The sequence below is a fragment of the Perissodus microlepis genome, chromosome 6 (genome assembly GCF_051167445.1).
Source record: "Perissodus microlepis isolate ML-2025 ecotype Zambia chromosome 6, ASM5116744v1, whole genome shotgun sequence".
Taxonomy (NCBI): domain Eukaryota; kingdom Metazoa; phylum Chordata; class Actinopteri; order Cichliformes; family Cichlidae; genus Perissodus; species Perissodus microlepis.
The window spans coordinates 30,425,280-30,449,413 of NC_140466.1; the positions used below are offsets into that span (position 1 = coordinate 30,425,280).

Sequence of the window (24,134 nt, forward strand, 5' to 3'; positions counted from 1 at the left end):
ATACTAGAGGTCAAGTCAAGCTGAGTTTATCTGTTCATCAGATGTAAAACATTCATACGTTTTGTGTTTATGTTTGCAATGATGGTAAACTCTAACATTTTTCTGGTTAGTCTTCTCACACAGAAGTTGAAGAAGGTCCTGTTACACCTGTTACATCTAAAAAACATGATTATTTCTTTTGTTTTTTTCTGCAGGCTCCTGAAGACGCATTGCCTTCAGTCGTGAGGTCAGCCATGTTGCAAGTTGTGTTTGATCGTGCAAACCTCTCCCTTCCTTCGGTGAGTGATGCGGAGGTAAAGATGTGGCTTACCTCCTGGCTGCCACCCCTGCTGGTACAACTTTCACCAGGACAAGTTGCACCTTACTTCAGAATACTGGTGGGACGGAGCTGCAGCATTGAGCAGCTGGGGTGAGCACAAAGCTTCAAGCACCAAACTATGGAAGTATTTAAGCAATCTGACTGGAAATAAACCTTTGCATTTTTTTGTTTCAGTATACTGAACCTGAACATGACTATCTCAACGCTCAGCACAGACACACAGCAGAAAATCTATGATCAAATCCTCCAGACCCTCAGAGGTAAAGCTAACTCAGAAAACCAGTAAACTCGGCTTTAATTTTTTTTGTTGGATGCTTTATGAAATTGGGCTGTAACATTCCAGTAAGCGAGTAGCTCACATTTCTTAACATAATGGCTGCCAGCCTTGTGAAAGTGAGGGAGGAGTCAGACATTGAGTTTTCTCCTATGCTCGCCCTTGTTATTTTTTCATTAAACATTTTATGTGAATACAACAACAAGTGAAGCTTTATTTATTTATTTTATTCCAGATGGCTTAACAAAGCATGAGGCAAAGTTCCAATATTATAACCCAGTTTGTGTCTCCACCTTTTCCTCTAGGTCCAACACCTCTCCGCTGCTACAGTGACAGCTACAACACCAGTTTCTATGGTTTCCTGGAACAATCTTTCATGGATTTCCAGTTTCCCAACCTCACCGCCTTCCTGTCGCTCATGCCTCCTGACAGAATGAGTCTGGTGTGTTGACTTGAAAGATATCAGGAGTAAATATGATAAAGCAAGAGGAGAATGTCTTAATTTATGTCTTCTAATCTTCTAGATCATAAATTCCATCCCTCCATCGGAGCTTGGGGATTACCTACGACGTCCTAATGTTGTCGACAACAACGCACAGCTCTGCATGCTCTTCAACAGCTACAGCCAGACACCACAGTTTCTAGAAACTGTACGTAGCCCAAGGCACAAGCACACGCAGAAATGCAAACAAAATGCAATGATTAAACACATTAATCTGTGCATTGCCTCCAGGAGTCTCTGCCGGAAGCGGTGAGGCGCTCCATCCTGCCCTGCGTCTGGCCCATGGCCCTCAGCAGCACCCAAATGTTGGAGGTGAATGCTTGGTTTGACCAACGCCTCAAGAACTACTTGCCCTTCCTCACAAAGAGCCTGATCAGTCCCAGTGTCATAAACAGCACCTCCTGCCTGGCCTTCCAAAAACTGTGTGTTTTACTACAGCACTAAATCCTGCTTTATATGTTTTTTTGTTTTTGTGTTTTAATTTAGATTTGTTGTGTTTCAGTGTCTCAGTCCTTGGGGTACACAACTACACTACTGCTGACTTTGTGAGGGGAGACGTGTACAACACCATCAGGACTTACCTTTACGTTGGCTCAAGTAAGTCTTTCAAGCATGCCAGGGTCAAGGATCAAGTGGGATGCTAATTCAAGTGGGGGGGGAAAGACATTGATCAAATGATATTCTACATGAAACTGAACAGCAACCACATGTCACCTAAAAAAAACACAACTGCCTGAACACAATTTAAATTAAAAGGAAAATTTAGTTGTACACAAAATTCAGGTAATTGCAATTTTTTTCAGTTTCCCTTCATTTTGCAGCACCACAGATTGCTGTGCTTTGGATATATCTGTATATACCTAATACTCATCTGTGTGTAACCAGTACTGCCAACTCCTCAGTAAGGAAAATCGCTATTGGCTGTCCTAAAAGTCGCTAGAAGTCGCTAAATGACGTCATCGCCTAATTTGTGTTTATGTGTGTGTGTGTTTATAAGTAGTTTTAAACCTTGTGATCCACAAAACAGCATAAGAGTAAAAGAAGAACTGACTGCATTACAGCACCCGCTGCTTGTTGAGAGTAAAAGCGATACGCGCTTTCACGTCTTTTTTTAGCGACTTTTGTTTAGAAAAAAAGTCGCTAAGGGGTTTGAAAACTCGCTAAATATAGCGACAAAGTCGCTAAGTTGGCAACACTGTGTGTAACAGCAGAGCAAAGGTATCCGGTCGTTAAGTGATGACGTGACGAATCCTACTTCCGGGCCTAAAGTAGTCTGAGTTTAATATGGCTTTTGTGTTGTTAACATGTTTAATGTTATGTATTTTCTTCTATTTAATCTCAAAAAGCTCCTAAAACAGTCAGTGATCACTGTTGACCTCCCTCGGCTTTTATTACCGCTAATCATTTATTTAAGCTCAGTTTTTAAAACCTTAGGATGTAACTACAGCCCAGCCCATGCAGCAGTATATGAATGACTAACCTCGTATTGTGGATGGATTATCTCAGTTGTTCTCGTGGCTGAAGTTTGGTCCTTTTACAGCATCCTGCCATGCGATTATATTTGTTCCTTACCACCGAGAACACTCACGTTAACTTTTATCGAGTGGAAAAAAAGTTAGCTTGTTTATATTATGCTAACATAGCTGTGTCGCTAGCGATCACGTAGCACATCATTATATACCAGCTAGCCAAACTTCAGTAACCCTACAAACGTCACTGCTGTTTAGTTTTCTGTCTTCATTTATGTTGGAAGTGATAACAGAGCTGTACGTTTTAATTTGTTTCCAAAACCCCGCAGTCAGGACATGCTATATTGTATTTAGATAGAAGCTAGCGAGCTAACTTCCTGCTAACTTCTAACTCCGTTAAATGTCATAAATTCCGTTTTCATGGATGCCTGGATGTTAAACTCAATTGTTACACCTGGTAGAGCAGAACGCTGATCATTTTATTAAAGATGAAAGACTTTAGACAATTTTTCAACTCTCAGTAATGCCATAGTGATCGTTTGATATATGGACCTGCAGCGGAGTTTAGGCCCAGACACGGCTAGTGACGTCAGACTTAACGACCGGATAGTAGGTAGAACAGTGGTAGTACAAAATGGCAATAGAGTACACATACAGTATAAATACGTTAAAAGCAAGACAGCATCAATCTTTCACTGATGCTTGTCCCCGTCATCATTCTTAATAAGGTTCAAAGACTTTGTCTTTTATAACTTTGTCCTGCTTTAATATTTTTCAATTTTAAATAAACCATAAGGACATCTTATTTTCGATTTGCTTATATTTAGACCAATCGGCACACTGTTGGATAACAATGTTAATTCCAGTAAATCTGCCAGCTACTGTAGTAACAGTTTGTTATCAGTGTTGCCAACTCCTCAGTAAGGAAAATCGCTATTGGTTGTCCTAAAAAGTCGCTAGAAGTCGCTAAATGACGTCATCGCCTAATTTGCATAATTGGTCATGCTAATCTAATTGTAACCTATGTTGTTGGAGAGAGAAATAACATCGTGGAAGAGACATAAAGTGAGTAAAAAACGTCCTAAATGCATTTAGAGTTTATTTAGAACTACAAATTAAATTTCTTTTAGCAATTATTGTTTTTTTTAATGTCACAATTCCAACCCTGCTCCTTTACCCGGGCTTGGACCGGCAAAAGTGACCCGAAATAGGCACTCTGGTGGAGTTACTTTGTGTGTGTGTGTTTGTAAGTAGTTTTAAACCTTGTGATCCACAAAACAGCATAAGAGTAAAAGAGTAAAAGAAGAACTGACTGCATTACAGCACCCACTGCTTGTTGAGAGTAAAAGCGATACGCGCTTTCACGTCTTTTTTTAGCGACTTTTTTTAGACAAAAAGTCGCTAAGGGGTCTGAAAACTCGCTAAATATAGCGACAAAGTCGCTAAGTTGGCAACACTGTTTGTTATGGTCATCATTTTTTATTGCTTACTTTTTACATTTGACTTCAAGAATTCACAGCAATTAAAAAAACGCTACGCTGGAGTAAAATGATTATAGATTGTAGAGCAGGGCGATATGATCAAAAATATTTATCACGATATAGATTTGAAAATTTGCGATAACAATATAACTGACGATATAATTGACACTTGACAAAATACTTTATAAGTCCACAACTTTATTCGTGCAAAAAAATAAATCAACGTATTTTCACTTAAACAAGCAGCTGTTTTTTATGAACATTAAAGTTATATAAAAATTTAACAGTGCAAATGCAAATTCCTTGCTGACAGTTTAACCAAAAGGCATTTCCAGTAGAAATTGGCCGACATATCCTCAGCATAACCACGTATAATATCCACAAAACTTAAAAAGAGGTTATACACACATAATACGGTAATATTATGTTGAAGCACAGTACGTATCACTCCGCGAGGCTCCTGCCTACGATAGCCGTAATGCTCCGACAATCCATCAAGCGGTGCGGGTTCGTAGCTTAGCAAAGTCGTACTAAAACATTTCACAGATTTTCGAGCGCCATGTACCACATAAAATCGTTTCGAGGTCAGTAAACACAACCAGAATTCATACATAAGGCACACGGGATTATAAGGGGCACTGTCGATTTTCAGAAAAATCAAAGGATTGATTTTAAGTGTGACGTATTTTCCAAAAAACACGGTAATAACAACAGCCTGCTAGCATGCTCTACCAAAAATAGTGCTTTGTTGTGTATCTGACGGACGAAAGCTAAACAATTTCCACACCACTGAAGTTGCAGCATTTTTACAAACCAATTCTGGTTTATCCGTTTCATTCAACGATCCGCTTTCACCCTTCTCATTCTCTGTCGGCGGCACGCTTTTTCCGCCATGTGCGTATAAAAAAAAGGCACTGCGCATGCGCGTTTTACCCATATTCTATTGCGATATTTCATTTTCTTATCATTGCCCGACATTATACCGGTATTACCGTGAATGGTATGATATGGTCCAGCCCTAATAGATTGTATTTTTATTTATTCTGAACTTTATCATTATTATTTATTGTTAACATCTTTTTTGTTTCTAGCCTCAAATCCAAAGTGTTACTTCCCCAGCAACCCACAACTGAATTCCACAGCTTGGTTTGCTCAGTACATCAGGTCTTTCGTCTCTTTCCTCACTCTGGACGATGTTGTGGCATTTGGATCTGAGTCGGTAAAGAATCAACATTCGCGGAAATTTTGAACTGACGCTCATTTTTTTTTCTACTTGGATTCATTTCATGACCTACAGACGTGCTTTTCTCCCCTCCCTGCAGGTCATTCAGGTCTTCACAGTGAACCTTCAGAACATCGCTCTTTTCAACACCTTTGTCTTACCTGCAAACCTCACAAAGTACTACACCACCCTTTTATATCAACAGGACAGCAACTTCAACCCCTTACTGTGAGTTTAAATCTATACAATATGTTGCGTTCTCCAGCCACAAATCCTGCATTTTTCTGTAAGTGTTGTTTAACCTTCTTTGCAGCCTTCCTATCTTGTTTCGGTGTGTCGCTCCTGGTCCAGCATTTACCCAACTGAGTCCAAGCGACAGTATGATAGTTCTGAAGAATCTCACAGTTTTCTGTACGAACCTGGACCCACAAGTAAGACATTAACATTTAAAGAAAAGAAAAACAGCTATGTGTGCAATCTGCTGCTAAAATGAATAGTTATGTCTATAACTTCTGTTCCCTGAAGGAGAGGAACGAGGTACAACACATAAGTATAGGATACCACGCCCTTGCATGTCCTGGCTGAAAAAACCTTTATTCACGCCTGTGGTGACATGCGCACAACCCCGCCTGGACTGTCATCACAGTCATCCCTCAGTTTGATAGCCGCTCTTCACCGAGCCAAACTGCTCAGTGGGGCCACCTTGTGTTGTACCTTGTTCCTCTCCTTCGGGGAACAGAAGTTATAGACATAACTATTCGTTCCCTTTCAGTCGATTTACTCGGTACAACACATGGGACATACATACACGCCCTGCAGAGCAGCCACCAAACCAGAATTGAACCACCACCACCTTAGTGTGCGGTAGACCCAGCAGAAAGAACAGTATGAGCCACCGAAGGGGCTGTAACGTCCAACCGATAAGACCGCACAAAAGTATGCGGTGATGCCCAATTAGCTGCTGCACAAATACCAGCTACAGTCACCCCTTTAAAAAGAGCCCATGAGGTTGCTATCCCCCTGGTGGAATGAGCTCTAGTTGGATTAGCGAAGCAGACATCTGGTCCCACATAAGCCACATTCTGAGTGCGCTCAATGTAGGTGCGTAGCACACGCACTGGACAAAGAGAATGCATCCTCCTCTCCTCCTGCAAAAGGAGGGGAGCAAAAGTTCAGCAACTCAAACTCCATTGAGCTATAAGATGCAGGCATGATCTTGGGAAAATAGGCAGCATTTGGGCGCAATACGACCTTGTGGCCATCAGGAGAGAACTGTGTGCAGGAGGGATGCACAGACAGCGCAAGAAGGTCACCCACTCGTTTTGCTGAAGCCAAAGCGTGAAGTAATGCAGTCTTATATGAGATAATTTTCATATCCACTGACTCAATGGGTTCAAACGGGGGGCTACAAAGGGCCTCCAGCACCAAAGACAAGTCCCAAGCAGGGACACTGGACTCAAGCGTGGGTCTCAGCTGGCGAACCCCTTTCAGAAAATGTATGGCAAGGGGATGTGCACCTGGTGTCATCCCGTCAAAGCCAATATGACAAGCAGATATAGCTGCTAAATAAACCTAAATTGTTGAAAATGAAAGGCCCTTATCCAGCAGCTCCTGCAGGAATGTCAAAACATCCACAATAGAGCACTGAAATGGGAGAGTGTGGCGGTCCTTGCACCATTGTTTGAAGGCTCGCTATTTGTAAGCGTACAAGCCTCTAGTAGATGAGACCCTAGCGCTCTGTATTGTCGCTATCACACTAGGTGGTAAGCCCTTAGCAATCAAGTTTAACCTCTCAGCAGGTAAGCATGAAGGCGCCACAGATCCGGGCGTGGATGAACCCCTTCTCCTCCTGGCTGAGAGAGGAGGTCCCTGTGGAGAGGAAGCTGCCAAGGACTCGCTGGCTGATTATCTCTGCATACCGTGACCTTGTGGGCCACTAAGGGGCCACTAGAATCAGAGAGATAGACTGCCACTGGGCAAAATGCATACAGGAGCACGTCTGGCCATTGGTGCGCTCGGCGTCCATGCCCAAGGGCGCATCGTGGTTGATTATGGAGAAGAACAGGGGGCAGTGAGGAGGTGTCACTACCTCCTCACTCACCTCCTCACACCTCAGGAGGTGACACGATGCACACAGGCGGTGAGAGAGAGTCCAGCATTGAAACGCTCTCATCGTTAACAGTCCAAGTGGCACTATGGCGATCATAGATGCCATCATGCCCAACAAAGGTGATATCATCTGGAAATGCAGTCTGCGACCCAGCAAAAACTGAGCGTGGCAGCAATGAACCCAACTTTTGTCTGTCTCCGAAGCGGAGCATTTTGTGTGCAGGGGGTTTGTGCTTGGGAGACAGTGTTAGGAACGTGCCGCACCTTCTGCAGCTGACAACCTGAACCAAACTTAAGCGGTACCTCTTGGGCGGCAGCAGAGGGGTAAAAGCAGCGTCTCCCTGCCGCTGGACCCCTTCTCCACTCGAAACCACAGCTAGAAGGGTTGAGGCTATTTCCTCCTGGGTGGCGGGTCCCGCCGGAGGCTCAAGAATTTGGCCTTTGCTCCATGCCGATTGGTGTGGAGAATGTGCTCCCGCTGACAAGAGACGGCTCCATAGGGGGTGGATTAGCTAAGCCAGCCTCCTCAGCGCCGTCCAACTCCATGTACTGTCCATAGCAGGTCACAGTGATGCGGGTAGACAGAGGTTTGTCCCATGATGCCGTTAGCTCGCAGACAAAGTCTGGGAACATGGGAAGGCGGGTTTTGGTCGTTGTGGGAGGAAAAAGCCCACTAAAACGCCAGGGCTCCAGACTTGGAAAGGAGAGGGTGATGCCGTGCGACAGCCGAGCATCCCAGCACTTTTTCCACAAACATCACCCGTCTTTCCAGGGTCGAGCGCCGGAGCTGGCGACAAAACGCACAGGATACGGGCTCCGTCAACGCTCTCCTAGCGTGGACGTTCCCCAGGCAGACAGGGCAGGCATTGTGCTGGTCATTGTCAGGCAATGAGGACAGGGGCGAACAGAAGATTTCTGCTTTGCTCACTTCAGTTTGGAGTCCATTCCAAAACGCAAAGCAAAACGCTGCACAGGAAAACTAGAAATTAGCTAGTGATGCGCAAATCATGAACAACTCGTTCAATACTCGAGAATCACTTTACTGACTCGTGAATCATGATTCACAAGCCCAACTGACTCACTGACTCATCCCTGTTGCTGTTAGCAAACTAATTTCATTAGTAGAAATATATATAGCTTATAATTAAAATTGTGTGGAAAAAACAACAGCCAGTTTCTTAACAAAAATATTTCTGCTCTGAACTGGAAGAAAAAACCCTGAGTAGAAGCTCACATCAAGACAATAGCTCCTCAGTTCACAGTAGCATCGCTCTGCTAACATGCTAACAGCAACTCACCCCCTCCCTCTTGGCTCACAGCTTCTTCTTCTTCTTGGTTGGCAACCAATGTTAAGGAGCATTACCGCCCCCTGGCACACAGCTCAGTGGACATTTAGATGAGAAAATATATATTTGACACATTTGAGGAAAATACTAATAAAATAAAATAAAAATAAATAAAATAAATGTTCCCTTTAGAAATATATATTTTTTGCTCTTTAAAAATAGTTGTTTTTCTTTTTCAATCACTCATCTTAGAAGTAGGATTTACATGAAAAGAGAAACAAATTAAGTTTGAGTGAAAATGTACATTTTTTGCACTCTCTGGTCAACTGACTCAGTGACTCAAATGACTCAAAAATCCGATTCACTTTGGTGAGTGACTCATTCAAACTCAATTCAGTAAAAAGAATCAAATTTACCATCACTACTCCACATCAGCCATGACGCTTTGCTAGCTGGAACACCGGTGTCGGCACATAAGGACGCTGTCATAGCCTGTCAATGACGTTGATTAGCTGCGTATGTACGAATGTGAATCGCATCATTGGCTGGACTATGGGATAAGGTGGCATCGTTCTAATCCCATATGGTAGCAGCCAGTCACTTACTGACTAACACTGCAAAACAGAGTTGTTAAAGTTTTAATTTTAATTGCAATTCAGGTTAGATTTTTTTGTGCGCAACGCAGATTTTCTGTGTGCAGAGGCTGTGCCAGCAGTGCGCAATTGCGCACGCGCGCAGCTTAGAGGGAACATTGCTGATGGCTCTTTTTTGCTTCTCATCCTTCACCATCTTTCACATGATTCAGTTTATTTAGAAAAATCTCAACAGGATCTTGAGCTTTATTCTGAAAGGTGTATGTGGAAAATAAACAAGCAGACATGCGATGGTTTTGCCATCGTTGTTGCTAACGACAACGCATAGAAACAGGCGCTTGTCCGTCTGTAGTGTGGTTATATTAAATATAAGAGAAAGAGAGAACTTTAAGAAATTAATATAGCCACTACAGTGACCATCAAAACGATGAAAAAATATTGCCGTACAGTTTATTTTGCGACACCACGAAACAAACGTAAAATAAAACGATAGATGTTTTTATATCGTCATCCGATATATATCGTTATATCGAACAGCCCTAAATAAAACCACATTTCTGTAACATTAGTAATTCCTTTTGTGCGTAATTTTATATTGTTGTTGATAATAAATTACTTAAAGTAGCAAAACAACCTGAAGAGCCAAAAAAGGCCGGCTCTTTTTGGTGAGCCGAGCCAAAATTCCCATCACTAGTACCGAGTGAATTGACTGAAAGGGAACCTAACTTAAGAAATGCACATACTACATTTAATACAGGATAGGTAAGGTCAACTAGACATGAATGTTATAAGATTTCAGTCTTTTAGAGATTTAGCATCTTGCCTGGTATTTTGGTAAAAAGTAGTTTATTATTTCCTTAAATTTGTCACCCACATAAAATTGGGTTTAGTTTCACTTGCAGGCTCCTGTTTTGAATCTGATGTTTATTATTTAGAGTGGTGTAGAGCTCTTTGTTCTGGCGGTACGTGATTTTAAGAAGGGTGAAATGGAAAGATGAATAAAAGAGCACTAAGCTCTCCTTTTATTAACTTGATAAAGTTTTGTTCCCCAGAATATTTACACTGTAGACATAAATTTGACTCTACTGACAAAGTTTTTCTCTCACATGTGAAGGTCACAGCTGCTTTGGCAGGTAACTTTGGTCAGAACATTGACTCCACAGTCATTTCTGCCCTCGGCAGCCAAAGCACTGGCATGTCGCTGAATCAGATCAGCTCAATCAAACCCCAGGACTTAATAAACTCCATCGGCACTCTCTCCACTGTGACGGGCTGGAGCGAAGGCCAGGCCATGACCATCATCCAGTCTCTGCTGTCTTCGGGCATCATACAGGTTGCAGATTTTAGACTGAATCCTGACTTTAGAAAAATCAAAGTCATCTTTGTGGTCATGCTCACTTATGCGTGTGCTGCTTCCATCCTTTCCACCAGATCAACAGCTCATCATCGCTGATAAGTCTGGGCACTCTCATCATTGGTGTACCTTCCAGAGTGTTCTTGAGCATCTCTGGTAATCAGCTGATAAGTGCCTCCCAAACTCCTTCACTGGTGGCAAACCTCCTTTCTGGTCCTCAGATCATCCAGCAGGTCTTTGTCAGTCAGGTATGACAGGTTTTCTGTTATAACTTGAGCGTGATTTGAACTGCACACTTCCATCAGCTGCTTTGGATAAAGATAGAAAGCTTTCCACAGAGAGTTAACTCACAATGCTTCCCATCTTCTCTCAGATCATATCAGTGAACACCAGCAGCATGCAAGTGATCCAGAACGTTCCCGATGACCTGGCCACTGAGATCCCTCGATCCCTGCTGGTGGGCTTCTCCAGTAGCAACGACGTTATAACCATACTCAACAGAAAGGAATGGAAACGGCAGCAGGTAGAAGATGAAACCCTCAGCTTAGTTTTTATTGTCGTGTTGTGCTACATGCCTGTTATTACAGACTTTTTTTGTTTGTTTGTTTTGTTAGGCTGAATTGTTCTTTGAGTCGGTAGCTACAGAGAGCGCCTCTGCACAGCTGGGAGGTCCAAACAAGTGAGTTCAAATCAGTCTGGGAGATCAATCAAATCAATCAAAACAACCTGCAAATGGGTTTGAGTAGAGCTAACAGTGTGTGTGTGTGTGTGTGTGTGTGTGTGTAGTTTGTCATCCTCTGTGCTTCAAGGGTTCACATGCACTGGAGTGAGGAACATTGGCAATGGGCAAGTCAAGAACCTGATCAAAGCCTGTCGGAGGTCAGGCAGCAGGAAGGTTAAACTAGTGGAGTCTCAGGTACAGTATTCAAGGCATTTATGGGATATTTAAAATCTCCTACATATCTGCTCAAATATTAAAAAGTGAACATTTTGGACTTCAAAGGAGAAACTAACAATTGTTTAAAACACACTTAAAACAATATATACATACCCTGTGAATCGGGTTATATAGATTACACCGTATATAACTCTGGCACATAGAGTTAGGGTAATAAATGTTTGAACAAAGATGCCATTTTTGCATGTTGCAGCTGCACACCACCACAGTGGATTAAAGTGCAGGCAAAATTACAAAAATGCGTTACCATCCAACAAGTCATGGAGCTTTCTTACACACGTTCTCCATCATAAACGGGGACGATACAAGGTGCTAATTATTTTGCCTTTTTTTTTTAATCAACAGCTGACCTGCATGTACACTTACATTAAAGACGATGCTGCCAACTTCAACCTCTACCCTCCAGATGTGCTGCTGTATTATGAGTAAGAATCCTGTTTGTTTGTTCTGAATTAAAGCTGAATGGTGGATGCTACAGCTTGTCCCACTTGTGTTTCCTCTTGCAGTTACTCACTGGTGCCGCAGGGCAGCTGCAGGGCCTATTTCACAGAGTTGGGAAATGCAGACTTCTCTGTCTTCTCTGCAGCGCTCAGCTACAAGCGCCCTGCCCTGTTTGAAAATGCAAAGAGCTGCCTGGTGAGTCCTCGAACCACACATCACTTCTTGAGCTCTAAAGATTAGATGTATTAATAATTGCATGAAATGGAAATAACTGTAATCACACTATGGTTTTGTTTAATGTTTTGAGTTGAAATGGATTTCTGTTTCTTTTATTTTCAAAGGGCATAACAAACACAAGCTTAACTAAAGATGAAATATCAGTATTGGGAAACATGTGCTGCATCCTGGATGCGTCCTACATCCTAAACTCAGATTCATCCATCTTGGAAAATCTCAAAAGCTGCCCCAGCCTCACTTCTGCTCAAGCAGCTGCTGTTCAGGCTCAAATGACTAATGGCAACACAAGATATGGGTACGTAAAACGCTTCACCGCTGTGGCAGATTTTCATCCCTGTTTGTTTGTCAGCAGATTTACATTTTTACATTTGGCCCTTTGTGTCCTTAATAATAATAATCACCGTTCTGTTTTCGTGATAACCAGAGCTCCTTCAGTGTGGACTGAGCAAACTCTGAAAGACCTCGGGATGCTGCCGCTGTATATGTCTTCAACCTTCTATGATCACTTCAACACTGTGAGTAATACATGACCGCAAACATTTATATTTTTTGATTTTGGTCTCTGTTTTTTGCTGTCAACCTTGTTCTTTATGCGCCTTTCCTTCTTTCCCTTTGTTCTTGTGAGCAGAAAACAAAGAACAACTACTTGAGGTACTTCCTGCGTGTTCTCAAGGAAAACAACATGGGCAGTCAGAAGATCGGGAAGCTGAAGAGCGCAATAAAGAGGTCCATTCCGGATGAGTCAAAGCGATCTCCAGGTTGGTTTCTTTCTGTCAACTGCTCGGTCCATGTATTAGAACAGGGGTAGGCAACCTTTCTGATGATGAGTACCATCTAAAATTCCCTCAGAAGTCAGTGTGCCATATGATTGCATTAGCAATAAATTTAATAACGCTCTATATTAACAGTTACACACTATATAGAACAACTTTATACAATTATATTTTTGTCGCAGATGTTGGCAGCTATCAGCGAATAGTTATCAGCTATTTTGAAACAAAAAAAAAGACTTTTTATCCATAACAGTAAATGAACTGTACAACAGAAAATGCAAATGCTATTTATGGTCTCCTCACAACAATGATAAGAAAAATAAACTGGGCCAATATGGCATGTTTGTTAATACAGGGATACACATGTTAATGTGATCTCTGGTCTCCCACTCAGAGACACAGGTCTCCGAGTGGCCTGTGACACCCCATTGAAGAGCCGTAGGCTTTGGATCTCTTAAGATCTCACTGTTGGGTTTGTAAGGCCATGTTACTCCTAAATTTCTATCTTGATCAAAGAGATCCGCCCCTGCACAGTTACCAGCTGTCAGCTACATAGAAAAGGATCCTGGTGTTATTTGTCTCTCAGAAACAGTTCATAACTTCCCTTCAACTCATCCATGTCACCTAAAATGTAAACCTGATTCTCCATCACCTGTTCAGCTCTGATGATCCAGTAAGGACATCTCCTGGTTTCATCTTCAACCGACATCATGACCAGCAGCTTTTACAGCTGTGGCTCCAGCAAACATCAGCTGATACTAGAAAGTAATATTAAATAAATTCTAACAACAGCTGATCAAGCTTAAACGTGCTGCTGTTGTTTAGCGCGACCTCCGCTGGTTTCCTCTTTCTGGCGCAAAGTGGGCGATAAACAAACACGAGAGAAAAGCTGATCATTGATCAGTTTCATGATTGAAGTAGAAACAGGAGAGGGAGGGGGAGAGAATTAGAGAAGAAGAAACAGCTGTGCAGCAAAGACACAGAATAACGCCAGCTTTGTGTCTTCTTCCATTCTAGCTGAAGTACAGGACAAACTGCGTTCCTTTTCAGCTCAATACGAAACTGGACGGTTGGCAACTCTGCTAACTAACCTTATGAATAGGGATGGGTATCGAAACCCGGTTCTTGTTAAGAACCGGTTCCCACTGTTTCAATTCCTTGGAATTGTTTGCCATTTTTGCAAATGATTCCCTTATCGATTCCAGTCGCCCCGAATGACGTCGCCACGTTGCGGAGCGTCATTTACCTGGCAGGTAAACCTGGCAGGCTCAAACGCTCAAAAGTTTGGTTATACTTTACGAGAACGGATGACAACAGGGCAACTTGCAAAGTAGATATTTCATTCAAGGGAGGAAACACTACGAATATGCAAAAGCATTTGCTCACAAAACACGCGATGACCTTAAATGAATGTCGCGTTTTTAATTCCGCTCCGGACTCGTGAATCTCAACCCAGCAGCAGCGGTAACGTTTGCATGTCCTCTCCCGTTAATGCGGCAGGTAAATAATCAACTAACAGTGCATATTATCTGCCTTATTACAAAACCTGCCATTACTGTGCATTTAGGTGACCATGTTGAGTGAGACAAACAGAGTCTGGCTGGCTCAGATGCTGGCAGTTCTCGCTGCAGTCTACCGGTAGCATCTCCTTTCAGGCCAGGATAGACGATTGTCACCGAGCAGTGACTAAGTTTGAGGTAAAAGGCTTGCATCCATTTGCCACAGCAGATGCCCCCGATTTTTGGTAAGTGAATGTGTTTAATTGTAGGCAGGGACATTACTGGATATTCTTGTGTAATTGCTACAGAATAATTTATGTTATACTTTGTTATTGCTACAGAAGAATATTTATTTTTATTATTTTACATTTACAATTTTTTTCCTGGGGACCCTGTGACACCCCATTGAAGAGCCGTAGGCTGTGGATCTCTTAAGATCTCACTGTTGGGTTTGTAAGGCCATGTTACTCCTAAATTTCTATCTTGATCAAAGAGAAGATATAAAACAAAGTTCTAAGCTAATCGACCTTAGTGTTCTCCTTTTTTAAAAATAAGAATCGATAAGAGAATCGATAAAGAATCGAATCGTTAAACAGAATCGAAAATGGAATCGGAATCGTGAAAATCTTATCAATACCCATCCCTACTTATGAATAAAATAAAGTTCACTATCAGTAACATCATAGCACCCGCCGAGCTGTATAGAAACTCTGTCATGCTAGCTAGCACACAGTACGAGTTATTGTAACTGACTGTAAAAAGTCAGCACAACGAAAATAAACTATATCTAAACTTGGTTTATTATCTGACCCAGATAGACTGCAGGTCATAACTTCTTACCTGAAGTTCAGTTCACCTGACACTCGGACCGGCGGCTGCCTCGGGTCTCTCCTCCTCCTGCCTCCCCTTTCCCTCATCCACCCGCTGGCCTCTGTGGCAGCTCCCCCATAGCCACCACCAAACAACTGAGTTATTTTTACACATCGACCAGCATCTGGCCAATCCACCACCTTTCACTGTTTATAGCGTTGCCAAAAAAAAAAAAAAAAAAAATCATCGGCCCATAAAAATGAAAAATCACCAGTCCAGCGATGGTGCCATCAGTTAACCCTTCGGGCACGCGTGCTCAGGGTTGCCGACCCCTGTATTAGAATCTAGAGAGAATTTACTGTTTAACCAAAAATTGTTTCTCTTTCTGTGTTTCAGCCGCTGACTGCACTTTGGGATTCATAACCCGTGTTACTATCGTTAATCTAACATTCCCCTTAAACTATGATATAAATCAGTTCACCAGCTGCCTCAATTCCACCATTGTCAAAGACAACTTGGATGCCCTCGTTAACCAGGTGCAGGAGCAGAACTACACAAAGATTGTTCTCAGCAAGTTGCGAGAGGTAAGTGGCAAAAAAACTCCTGGAGCCTATCCCAGCTGGCATAGATTTAGAGGCAGGTTAGGCCCCTCCTGGAGAGCAGGATTAACACACAGAAGCATTCAGAAAAACATAACACACATTCTGACCTATGGTCAGTTTAAAATCAGTATTCGACCAAACCCCGTGCATGTTTTTGGACTTTGGAACGAAGCATGAGAACCAGCACAGACACAGGGAGGGCATGCAAAGTCCACAGCACTGACTACTTCCATTATTTAAGCTTTAAAATTTTAACTCTGTGATACCATGTGTCATATTTAATACATGGCTTTTGTGAGTCTTTAAGACCTCAACATCACCAGGTCAATTTTGTTTCTGCTGATAAACCTAAATAAATTGTAGAGAAATGTCAGATGTAGCAAAGATGATCCAAACGGAAGGTTCAATAAACACTCCACTTTAAAAAAATATACATAATTTCCTGGCAATTACCTCATGATTCGGGCTTTACAAGGTTAAGTGATATTATCAGCATCTGACTGGAGTTTCTTCTCTCTTGGTCTCTTAATTTTTGTGGCTATTTATTTTTAAAATTCCACAGAAACATGTGAGGAAGTTAAATGATTAGAGTTTACAGTTTTTGCTGATGATCGTTAAAGACGTTTAAGCATGAGTCTATACTTTTTTCAAACCCTAAATCCTTGTTTTGTTTTTGAGGTGTCTTTGCATTGTTTTGTTTGTTCTCAGCAGTTTTTCTCTTTGAATAGTTTGCTATCTAAATTTGAGTCTAAATATCTTCTGACTTTCCTAAATTTATAGGCTTACAGTGCCAGCGGCATCATCCCAGAAGATCAGGTTCAGATCTTAGGAGCAATGTCCCGTAGTGCCACTTTGGCAGACATCAACATGTGGAGTATTATTCAGATCGACACACTCGCTTCTTTGATGGATGCTTCAAACGGGCCGTGGGACCCGGTTCTGGTGAGCAAACAGAAGAAAAAATCTGAACGTGAGCTTACTTTACATGCTTGTGTCTTCTCACCGATGCTTGGTTCTCCTCATCAAGGCCAAAGCCATCATCTCCAAGTATCTGAGTGTAAAGGGGAACAGTCTCAGCAGTGTGGAGCTCAACGCCATTGGAGGACCAAACCTGTGCGCCCTGGATGTTGTTGTTATCAGGAACATTTCGGTTGAAAGCATCAAGTAAGGCGTCAGAGCTGTGACTGTGCATGAGTGTGTGTGTGTTTGGAGGTTATTTTTACATCACATTAGCAGCAGGTAATATCTGAACAAGAACATGTTGGCTAAAGGTCTGTCAGGGATCCTGTACTTACTAAGGCAGGTGAACCCACATAAATCTTTAAATTATTATTTAGATAACCAGAAAAAAAAAGTCTGATTTAATGATAAATAATGTTATATGAATTCCATAAACTCAACACACCATTCCTGTGTGTTTTATCTCCTGCAGGAACGCCGATGCCCTGGACATATCCAGCTGCACCACTGAGAAAAAGCAAGAACTGTTTTCCCTCGCATATAAAGCATTTATCCCAATCACCCGCTCAATCACTATCTCCACTTCCAGTTACCAGCTCATACAATCTTACCTACGTAAGTAAACAGACCCACATTCACAAAAAACATCATTTAAACAGCTAAAAGTTAACGTACCATTAATTTTTTTCCATTCTTGCAGCGGGTGCAGATCTTAGGTTTATCCAAGATTTAGTGTCTGCCAATATCAGTATGGACCTCCCGACCTTCACTGGGCTGCTTGAGAGTGTTATACAGGTCAGTGCTGCATGTCTGCACTTTGAATTCTGAATTTTAGACTAATTTTGAAAAAAAAAAAAAGTTTATTTATTTATGTATTTGTGGGGTGAGGGTGGGGGGTGGGGGGGGGGTCTTCCTCAATTTATTTACTTCACTCAAACCATTGGACAGGCCTGATAAGTTGTAAAACTAAATTGTACATTTTTTTTCTGTTGAAGAATAAAGTAAGTGTGTTTATTTGCTCATAGGATAAAATGTGTCTGCTCTGTTCTCCATAGAACCTGACTGTTAGTGATGTTAAAGGTCTTCTTGGCACCAACCTCCCACTTTTGAAGTCGTATGAAAATGTGACAGTGGTGCAAACCTGGATCAGTTCACAGTTTCAGTCTGAACTTAATGGCCTGGGAGTGGGGCTTACAGGAGGCAAGGTTAGCCCCACCACCACTACACCGGGTACATCATCAACAACAACATCAGGGACAACTTCAACAACAAAATCAACAACTGGATCCAACAGCACCACGGGTAAGTATTACAAAAGGTAGCATGGGGTAAAACATTCAAAGAACAACACCTCAGATAAAGCAGCAGTACCACATTTCAACACTTAATATGGCACACTGTCTGTACATAGAGCATTCTTGTGCAGGAAGAGTGTGGGCAGGAAGGGATTTGTGTTGATCGCGAGTACAAGAAGTAAAGGAAACCGAAATAAAGCATGAAAACATGAAATGTTAAGCCAGCAGTTGACCTTCTGCTGCAGATTAAATCTTTCAATTGCTCATTTTAAGCATTTTTGTCTCATATCCTGGTGTTTTGTTACGAGTATGTAGAGATCATCTTACATCAGAAGCAGTGACAAGAAAAAAAAACAAAACAAAAAACACATTGGTGGTGAAAGGGAACTTGGTTTTTACTTGCGAGATCTGCAGTGTGATTAATGATGGCAGCATGAAATACAGTAAATACTTAATATTTTCATATTATAAAAAAAATCCCAAGTCAGAAAAACTAGTACAAGCGCGCACTACAGCTCTGAATACAGCAAACTTGACATATTGATAGTGTAAAGATCACAACTTGATATGAAAAATGAAGATATTAAATATTTGGTTGACTACATACCACTGTTGTGAAATGAAAATGATACATTTTTAAATGGTGTTATAGGTGCACAAACACTAAGAACCATCGGTATGTGGCTGCTAGGCAACATGATGACAACAAAAGACCTGATGTAGATAAGAACCTTAAAGGGTCTGAGTTGTGCCTGCGTGCCCATTTTAGTAGCTCAACTCCTGATCATGTAGGAATTTGCAGACAGACAGATTTAGTGTATCATAGTAAAATTTTCTTTATATATTTTTAATGATGGACAGTTGTTTTGCATACTATGCAAAATATTGTTCTACCTTTAGACAGAATTGGACCATATAAATAAATAAATTATAAAAGATGCTTAAAAAGAACTGGCAGTGATTAATCGAGCAGTTTCAGAGTTTTCTAAAATGCCCACTTGTTGAGGCTTTTGTGTGGTTGATATGCTAGTGTTCCACAAATAATTCAGATAAAGAAGTTAAATCAAGGGCAAAACGTTTTATTGGTCTCTAATGTGACTGTACGTTTCTTTCCAGGCAATGCTCCTCCAGTCCGAGACGCTGGCTTCTCTTTCTTCGCTCTTCTTGTACTCCTCATCACTTCTCAGTATGTTGTAATGTAAAGACAACTTTTCTCATGGAAGATTATTGGAATATGAATTATAAAATGGTAGATAACTGGATAAAGGCTTGAAGTAATTTTTTTGTTTTCATTTATCATTAATAGAAGGAAATAATGTTAAACAGAAGGGCATTTCCTTTGTTCCTTGTAACGCTCGCTACGAACAAAATAGTGCAGGTGCAATAAGACAAATTGTAAATGATGTATTTTTGATTACTAAATCTTCCTGAAACCTTTTCATAAACTATTTCTAAGGTCATATTTTTGCTTTACTTGTTTTCTATTTTTTTATTGTTCCATTTAAATTAAGATTGTTAAAAGGATGAGGACTCAACAGAAAAATGACAGGTTCGGGTGACGGTTAGCAGTTTTCATGATAGCACTTTCTTTATTCAGTCTTACTATGAAAATGTATTTGAGAGATTAATAATAAACATATTTTAAACAGTCTTAAAACAGTCATTGGAGCTCGTTATTTGCTTGGTGTCAGTGTTTTAATATTCAAAGGTTTGGAGAGAGAAATTGTTAAAATTGTTTGTACTAATTTAATTTGTACACCAACAGCAAATTAGTCACAAGATTATCAGTTATTCAATTATAAGGAAATGTTCATTAGTGTGACCTTTTGTAAGTGTGTTTTGTTTGCAAAAAGCCATGTATAAATTGATGCAGGTCTTTGAGTTATAAGCGTTTATACACCCCAAGTACAGTCTTGCAGATAGGACAGGTGTGCTTGGCATCCTTCAGGCGGTCCACACAGAATGGGATGAGGCAGCAGCCTAAAACAAAGCTGGAAATGACAGCAGCGATGGTCAGATTTATTTACTCATATCCTTTTTATTTTCATTTTTTTTAACCTTCAAAGATCCATTCATTCATTTTCAGGACTATCCCATGTAAGGTCATATTTTGTCACCATATCAGGACATGTGGCAGCAGATATCATATTTCAGTTTTTGGACATACTTTTCAAAAAATGAAATTGTAATTTTTACATTTATCAGGTCCGACAGATCCAAAACAGCTAGGATCAATTAAAAATGTATCCCAAACAAGAGCTTGGACCTCAGTTTAAAAGCAAGTATCTGCACATGTGCATCCAGCCTTTGTGTATTTTTCAGTCAGTTTCTCATAATTACGCTTGGTTTATTTTTAGCAGCTAGTTTAAACACTAGTCATGCTGGCCCACTGCTATGATGCCACAGCTGTGACAAAAAAAAAACATAGGGACACCAGTAAACATGCAACCATCCACAGAAGAGGAATCACCTTTACTTTGTCAGGGTTTTCAACGTGTGGTGCTCACTTTAAAAAAAATATTGGCACACCAACAGAAGTTTAATAACTAAAACCAAACATCATCTTCTATCACTGCACCACCAGCTGTGGCACTGTGGTGCTTTAGCAATGTTTTTAAGTCTTAATGTTATTTCAGTATTGTGCACGTTGGCATAAATTTCAATATGCACATAGTGGGAGAGTAATTCTACATTACTCAGTAATTTAAGTAAAACAACATTGAAGGATTGATCCAACTTGCATATCTGCAGCTGGAGGCTGTTAGCTTAGCTTAAACAGCTAATGCTATTATTTGCTCTCCCTATGCATTCATGTACTAAACAACTAGAGGAATTACAGGAAAGATTCCTTTAAGATGAAATGAATAGGATCACACTAACATCATATTCCAGCATATTCCATCTAAAAACACTGTATCTGTGAGAGCTCAACGGCTTGACAGATTAATACCATCCATTGCTAAAAACTCACTCACTCACTGCAGTGACATTAATCTTTAGTCCAGCTTTTGCATGTTTTCACTTCCAAACAGTTTCCATGTGGTTTTCCAGCCACACTGTGAGGAGCTGTATGAAATCTGTAAAATTATTTTATTGGCATAGTGAAGCAAACAATGCTTGAACTCTTCTTACCCACAGAAGAAGAGCCCTCCGCAGAAAATGTAAGTGAGCAAACCAGCAGAGTAGTCCACCTTGGAGAGGACTATCTGATGGCAGTTAGGACAGGCCATCTGAACCGGGCTGTCTCCCAGTGGACTGACCGTAGCTGCAGAAAAACAAGGATAGAGAGCACCAAAAGAGCAAATGCAAAAACAAATCAGGTTTTTAAATAAAATCACCAGAAATTAGAGCTCATGTAAAAGGAACACGCACTACATAAATACAGACTGTATGGCACAAACTCACCAACAGGAACTTGTGCATTTGCCATTTTTCCTGTGTACACACATTAAAAAATGTGCCTTTCAACATAAAAACTTGAGAAAATGGTCAAAGCTGTCCTAAATTTAAAAAAACAAAACAAAAGTCTGAATAACACAAAGATATTCAGTGTTAGACTTGATCTGTGAGTTAAAGCAGAGTACTTACAGTTTGGGGGGGGACAGGATATGTGACCACAGCAAGAAGAGGTTTCAGTGCAGAGCTGAAAGGGCTACCTTCACCGTCAGCCTCCTTTACTTAATAAGTCATGAGATCCTCGGACTCTCAGTGTGAGCCTCACTGACCCAGCCCTAACCCAAGTACTTTTATACCCTTTTTCTGACTTATTCCTGTGTACATGCAGTTCTGCTGCTACACCAATAACTTGGTGCAGTGTTGTAGTGTATCTGTAGTGTATCATATCTGCTGCGAGGTGCAAAGGTATGCAGCCAGAGCTAAACGATGCAAAAAGATATGGAAGAGACATTTCTGAGAGGACTGCTGCACCCAACCAGTAACTGAAGGCACATAATCCTGCATTCAGAGTGAAATTAGCAGCACATGTTCCTGCTCCAAATTAGATGAGACGTTTAACCATTGGCGAGCACAGCAATGTTGAATTCATGCTCATACAGTGTCATATCTGTTCTGCATTTATAAAGCCACATTCTAAAACTTGTGCAACAGCATCATTTCATGCCAAATGTTCCCTTACACACGTGTGGTTGTCTTTGGAAACTGAGAGAATTTAAATGCAGATTGAATGTGTAACAAGTAGGTAGATGGAGCGAGAAATAAAAAATGATCAGTTGTTGAACAGTTATTGAAGTAATGTGATCAAAACACATGAATGATCCCAGATCTGGGACAAATATGGATTTAAAAACAAACACTGGATCCCAAATTTAGAATCAGTCATGTCCAGTTTAAACAGCATTGTACAGATTAACTCCAGGACACACTGACAAAGGCTTGATGAACTCAAGAGGGAGTTTAAATTAAAAAGTAAAGACTTTTAAAGACTTCAGATTTTATCAAATTAGATAACAACTAGAAATATCTCAAGAGGAAAATGCAGAAATAAATATCTTGATTGAAGCACACAAGCAGATCAACGTACCTCTAAATCATACCAGAGTCTTCACAAAGAGAAAGGTCGATCCAAATAGGGGGGAAAAAAGTCATCAACTTTTGGGAAATTTCAGGGGGAAAAATCCTAGGATATGAAATCCCTAAACATGTACTAAAGCTTTGGATAATAAAAGATGATGTTTGTGTAAATTTTTAGTCATTGCTGGTCAAACAAAACAATCCAGAAATAAATAATACACTAATAAAAAGAACCAACACAAATTTGACTCTAAATGTTAAACAGTGGATGAAGGAGCCATAACCTGAAGTAATCACTTATTACTACAATGATCAGAAAATGAAGGGATAAAACACACGGTCCGAGGCCAGAGCCAGATATGCCACAAGTCAGTTACACTTTACATGTTGACCAGTTAACAGGGATCAGCAGTTGTCCTCCATGACCCACCACCCTGTAAGTAGAAGGCTGGTAATCACTCCAGGCTCAGAAACCCAACTCTGCCTTTAGGCTGCGGCATACAGTAAGCCCTGGCCTGCACAGAGAGACTAAATATCACCGCATCTTCATTTTACAACTCACAGAGCAGCAAACTATCCATCATAAATATATTTAAATCAAGTCATCTTATATCTGGCTATATGACATACCTGCACAGAGACAACATATCAGTGTGTGTAGCGTGCGCTATAAGTAGACCAGAGTATCAGTGCAATCAAATACACACACCTTCAATTAATCCAACCCCATCACAGCCATTGATGGAGCAAATGTGACACACAAAACCACTCCCAAACCAGTGCAACTTCCACAACAAACATGGAGATGAATCAATGCAGGCAACATTAGTCCACCGTGTTACAGGGTCGTTGCAACACATTCTTTCATTTTTCAGCTGTTCCTCTGTAGATTTGCTGCTGTGCTTGGGATGGTTGCATGGTCTAATATAGGCAAAGCTTTAGTTGTTTGCACACATGGCCTCATATTTGCCTCTAGAATACTTTGGTATACAGAGGAGTTCATGGTCTACTGTGACTGCAAGGAGCCCAGGTCCTGTGACTCTATAATGAGCCCAAATTATCACCCTCCACCGTCGTGCTTGACAGTTGGTATGAGGTATTTGTGCTCATTGGTTTTCTGTTTCAGTGCATAATGGCCAAACATCAGCTTTTTGGTTGTTCCAGAAGTCTTGTGCCTTGTTCAGATACAAATTCACAAACCTAAATTTCTTCCAAACAAGCCGTACTTGTTCAAGGTTTCCTAATTAAGCTGTGACAGACTTTTTAAAAACTAATTTAACAATCTAAGTGACAGCTATAGTCTTAGATGTAGCTCCTGGGTTTTTTTTAGCAGCTCCTTTTAATATTGCACTCTGACCATGGGCCAAGGTTGCTAGGATGTTCACTCTTGGGAAGACCAGTTGATTGTTTTCAATGCATA

General features: G+C 41.0%; 2 protein-coding genes across 3 annotated transcripts in view; one reads left to right on the forward strand and one right to left on the reverse strand.

Annotated features, from left to right (window-relative positions):
* mslnb (mesothelin b) overlaps positions 1–19,843 on the forward strand; it is a 55,180-nt gene extending 35,337 nt beyond the window's left edge. For both annotated transcript variants that reach the window (XM_084931917.1, XM_084931918.1), the window contains exons 72-97: positions 195–409; positions 494–579; positions 899–1,035; positions 1,118–1,243; positions 1,327–1,517; positions 1,598–1,692; positions 5,137–5,264; positions 5,368–5,495; positions 5,581–5,698; positions 10,370–10,588; positions 10,687–10,857; positions 10,983–11,132; positions 11,224–11,288; positions 11,396–11,525; positions 11,913–11,992; positions 12,074–12,203; positions 12,350–12,540; positions 12,670–12,760; positions 12,874–13,003; positions 15,724–15,911; positions 16,710–16,871; positions 16,957–17,093; positions 17,362–17,504; positions 17,590–17,684; positions 17,945–18,191; positions 19,301–19,843. In XM_084931917.1, the coding sequence (XP_084788043.1) occupies positions 195–409; positions 494–579; positions 899–1,035; positions 1,118–1,243; positions 1,327–1,517; positions 1,598–1,692; positions 5,137–5,264; positions 5,368–5,495; positions 5,581–5,698; positions 10,370–10,588; positions 10,687–10,857; positions 10,983–11,132; positions 11,224–11,288; positions 11,396–11,525; positions 11,913–11,992; positions 12,074–12,203; positions 12,350–12,540; positions 12,670–12,760; positions 12,874–13,003; positions 15,724–15,911; positions 16,710–16,871; positions 16,957–17,093; positions 17,362–17,504; positions 17,590–17,684; positions 17,945–18,191; positions 19,301–19,386 (3,639 nt within the window). In that variant the 3' untranslated portion in view covers positions 19,387–19,843. The remainder of the gene's footprint in view (positions 1–194; positions 410–493; positions 580–898; positions 1,036–1,117; positions 1,244–1,326; positions 1,518–1,597; positions 1,693–5,136; positions 5,265–5,367; positions 5,496–5,580; positions 5,699–10,369; positions 10,589–10,686; positions 10,858–10,982; positions 11,133–11,223; positions 11,289–11,395; positions 11,526–11,912; positions 11,993–12,073; positions 12,204–12,349; positions 12,541–12,669; positions 12,761–12,873; positions 13,004–15,723; positions 15,912–16,709; positions 16,872–16,956; positions 17,094–17,361; positions 17,505–17,589; positions 17,685–17,944; positions 18,192–19,300) is intronic.
* A 3-nt stretch (positions 19,844–19,846) lies between these two features.
* LOC146385930 (lipopolysaccharide-induced tumor necrosis factor-alpha factor homolog) lies at positions 19,847–21,614 on the reverse strand. Its single transcript, XM_084930082.1, has 3 exons — positions 21,590–21,614; positions 21,317–21,458; positions 19,847–20,175 (listed from the first exon to the last, which is right to left on the reverse strand). The coding sequence occupies exons 1-3, from the start codon at positions 21,612–21,614 to the stop codon at positions 20,067–20,069; spliced, it is 276 nt and encodes a 91-aa protein (XP_084786208.1). The 3' UTR covers positions 19,847–20,066.
* Positions 21,615–24,134: the final 2,520 nt, after the last annotated feature.

What these genes read in the sequence shown, in the direction of transcription:
- LOC146385930 (XM_084930082.1), bottom strand. Translation starts at nt 21,614, where the DNA reads ATGGCAAATGCACAAGTTCCTGTTG. An exon ending in AAATGCACAAGTTCCTGTTG is followed by an intron (nt 21,459 to 21,589) that starts GTGAGTTTGTGC and finishes TCTATCCTTGTT; the next exon opens with TTTCTGCAGCTACGGTCAGT. An exon ending in GGAGGGCTCTTCTTCTGTGG is followed by an intron (nt 20,176 to 21,316) that starts GTAAGAAGAGTT and finishes TGTCATTTCCAG; the next exon opens with CTTTGTTTTAGGCTGCTGCC.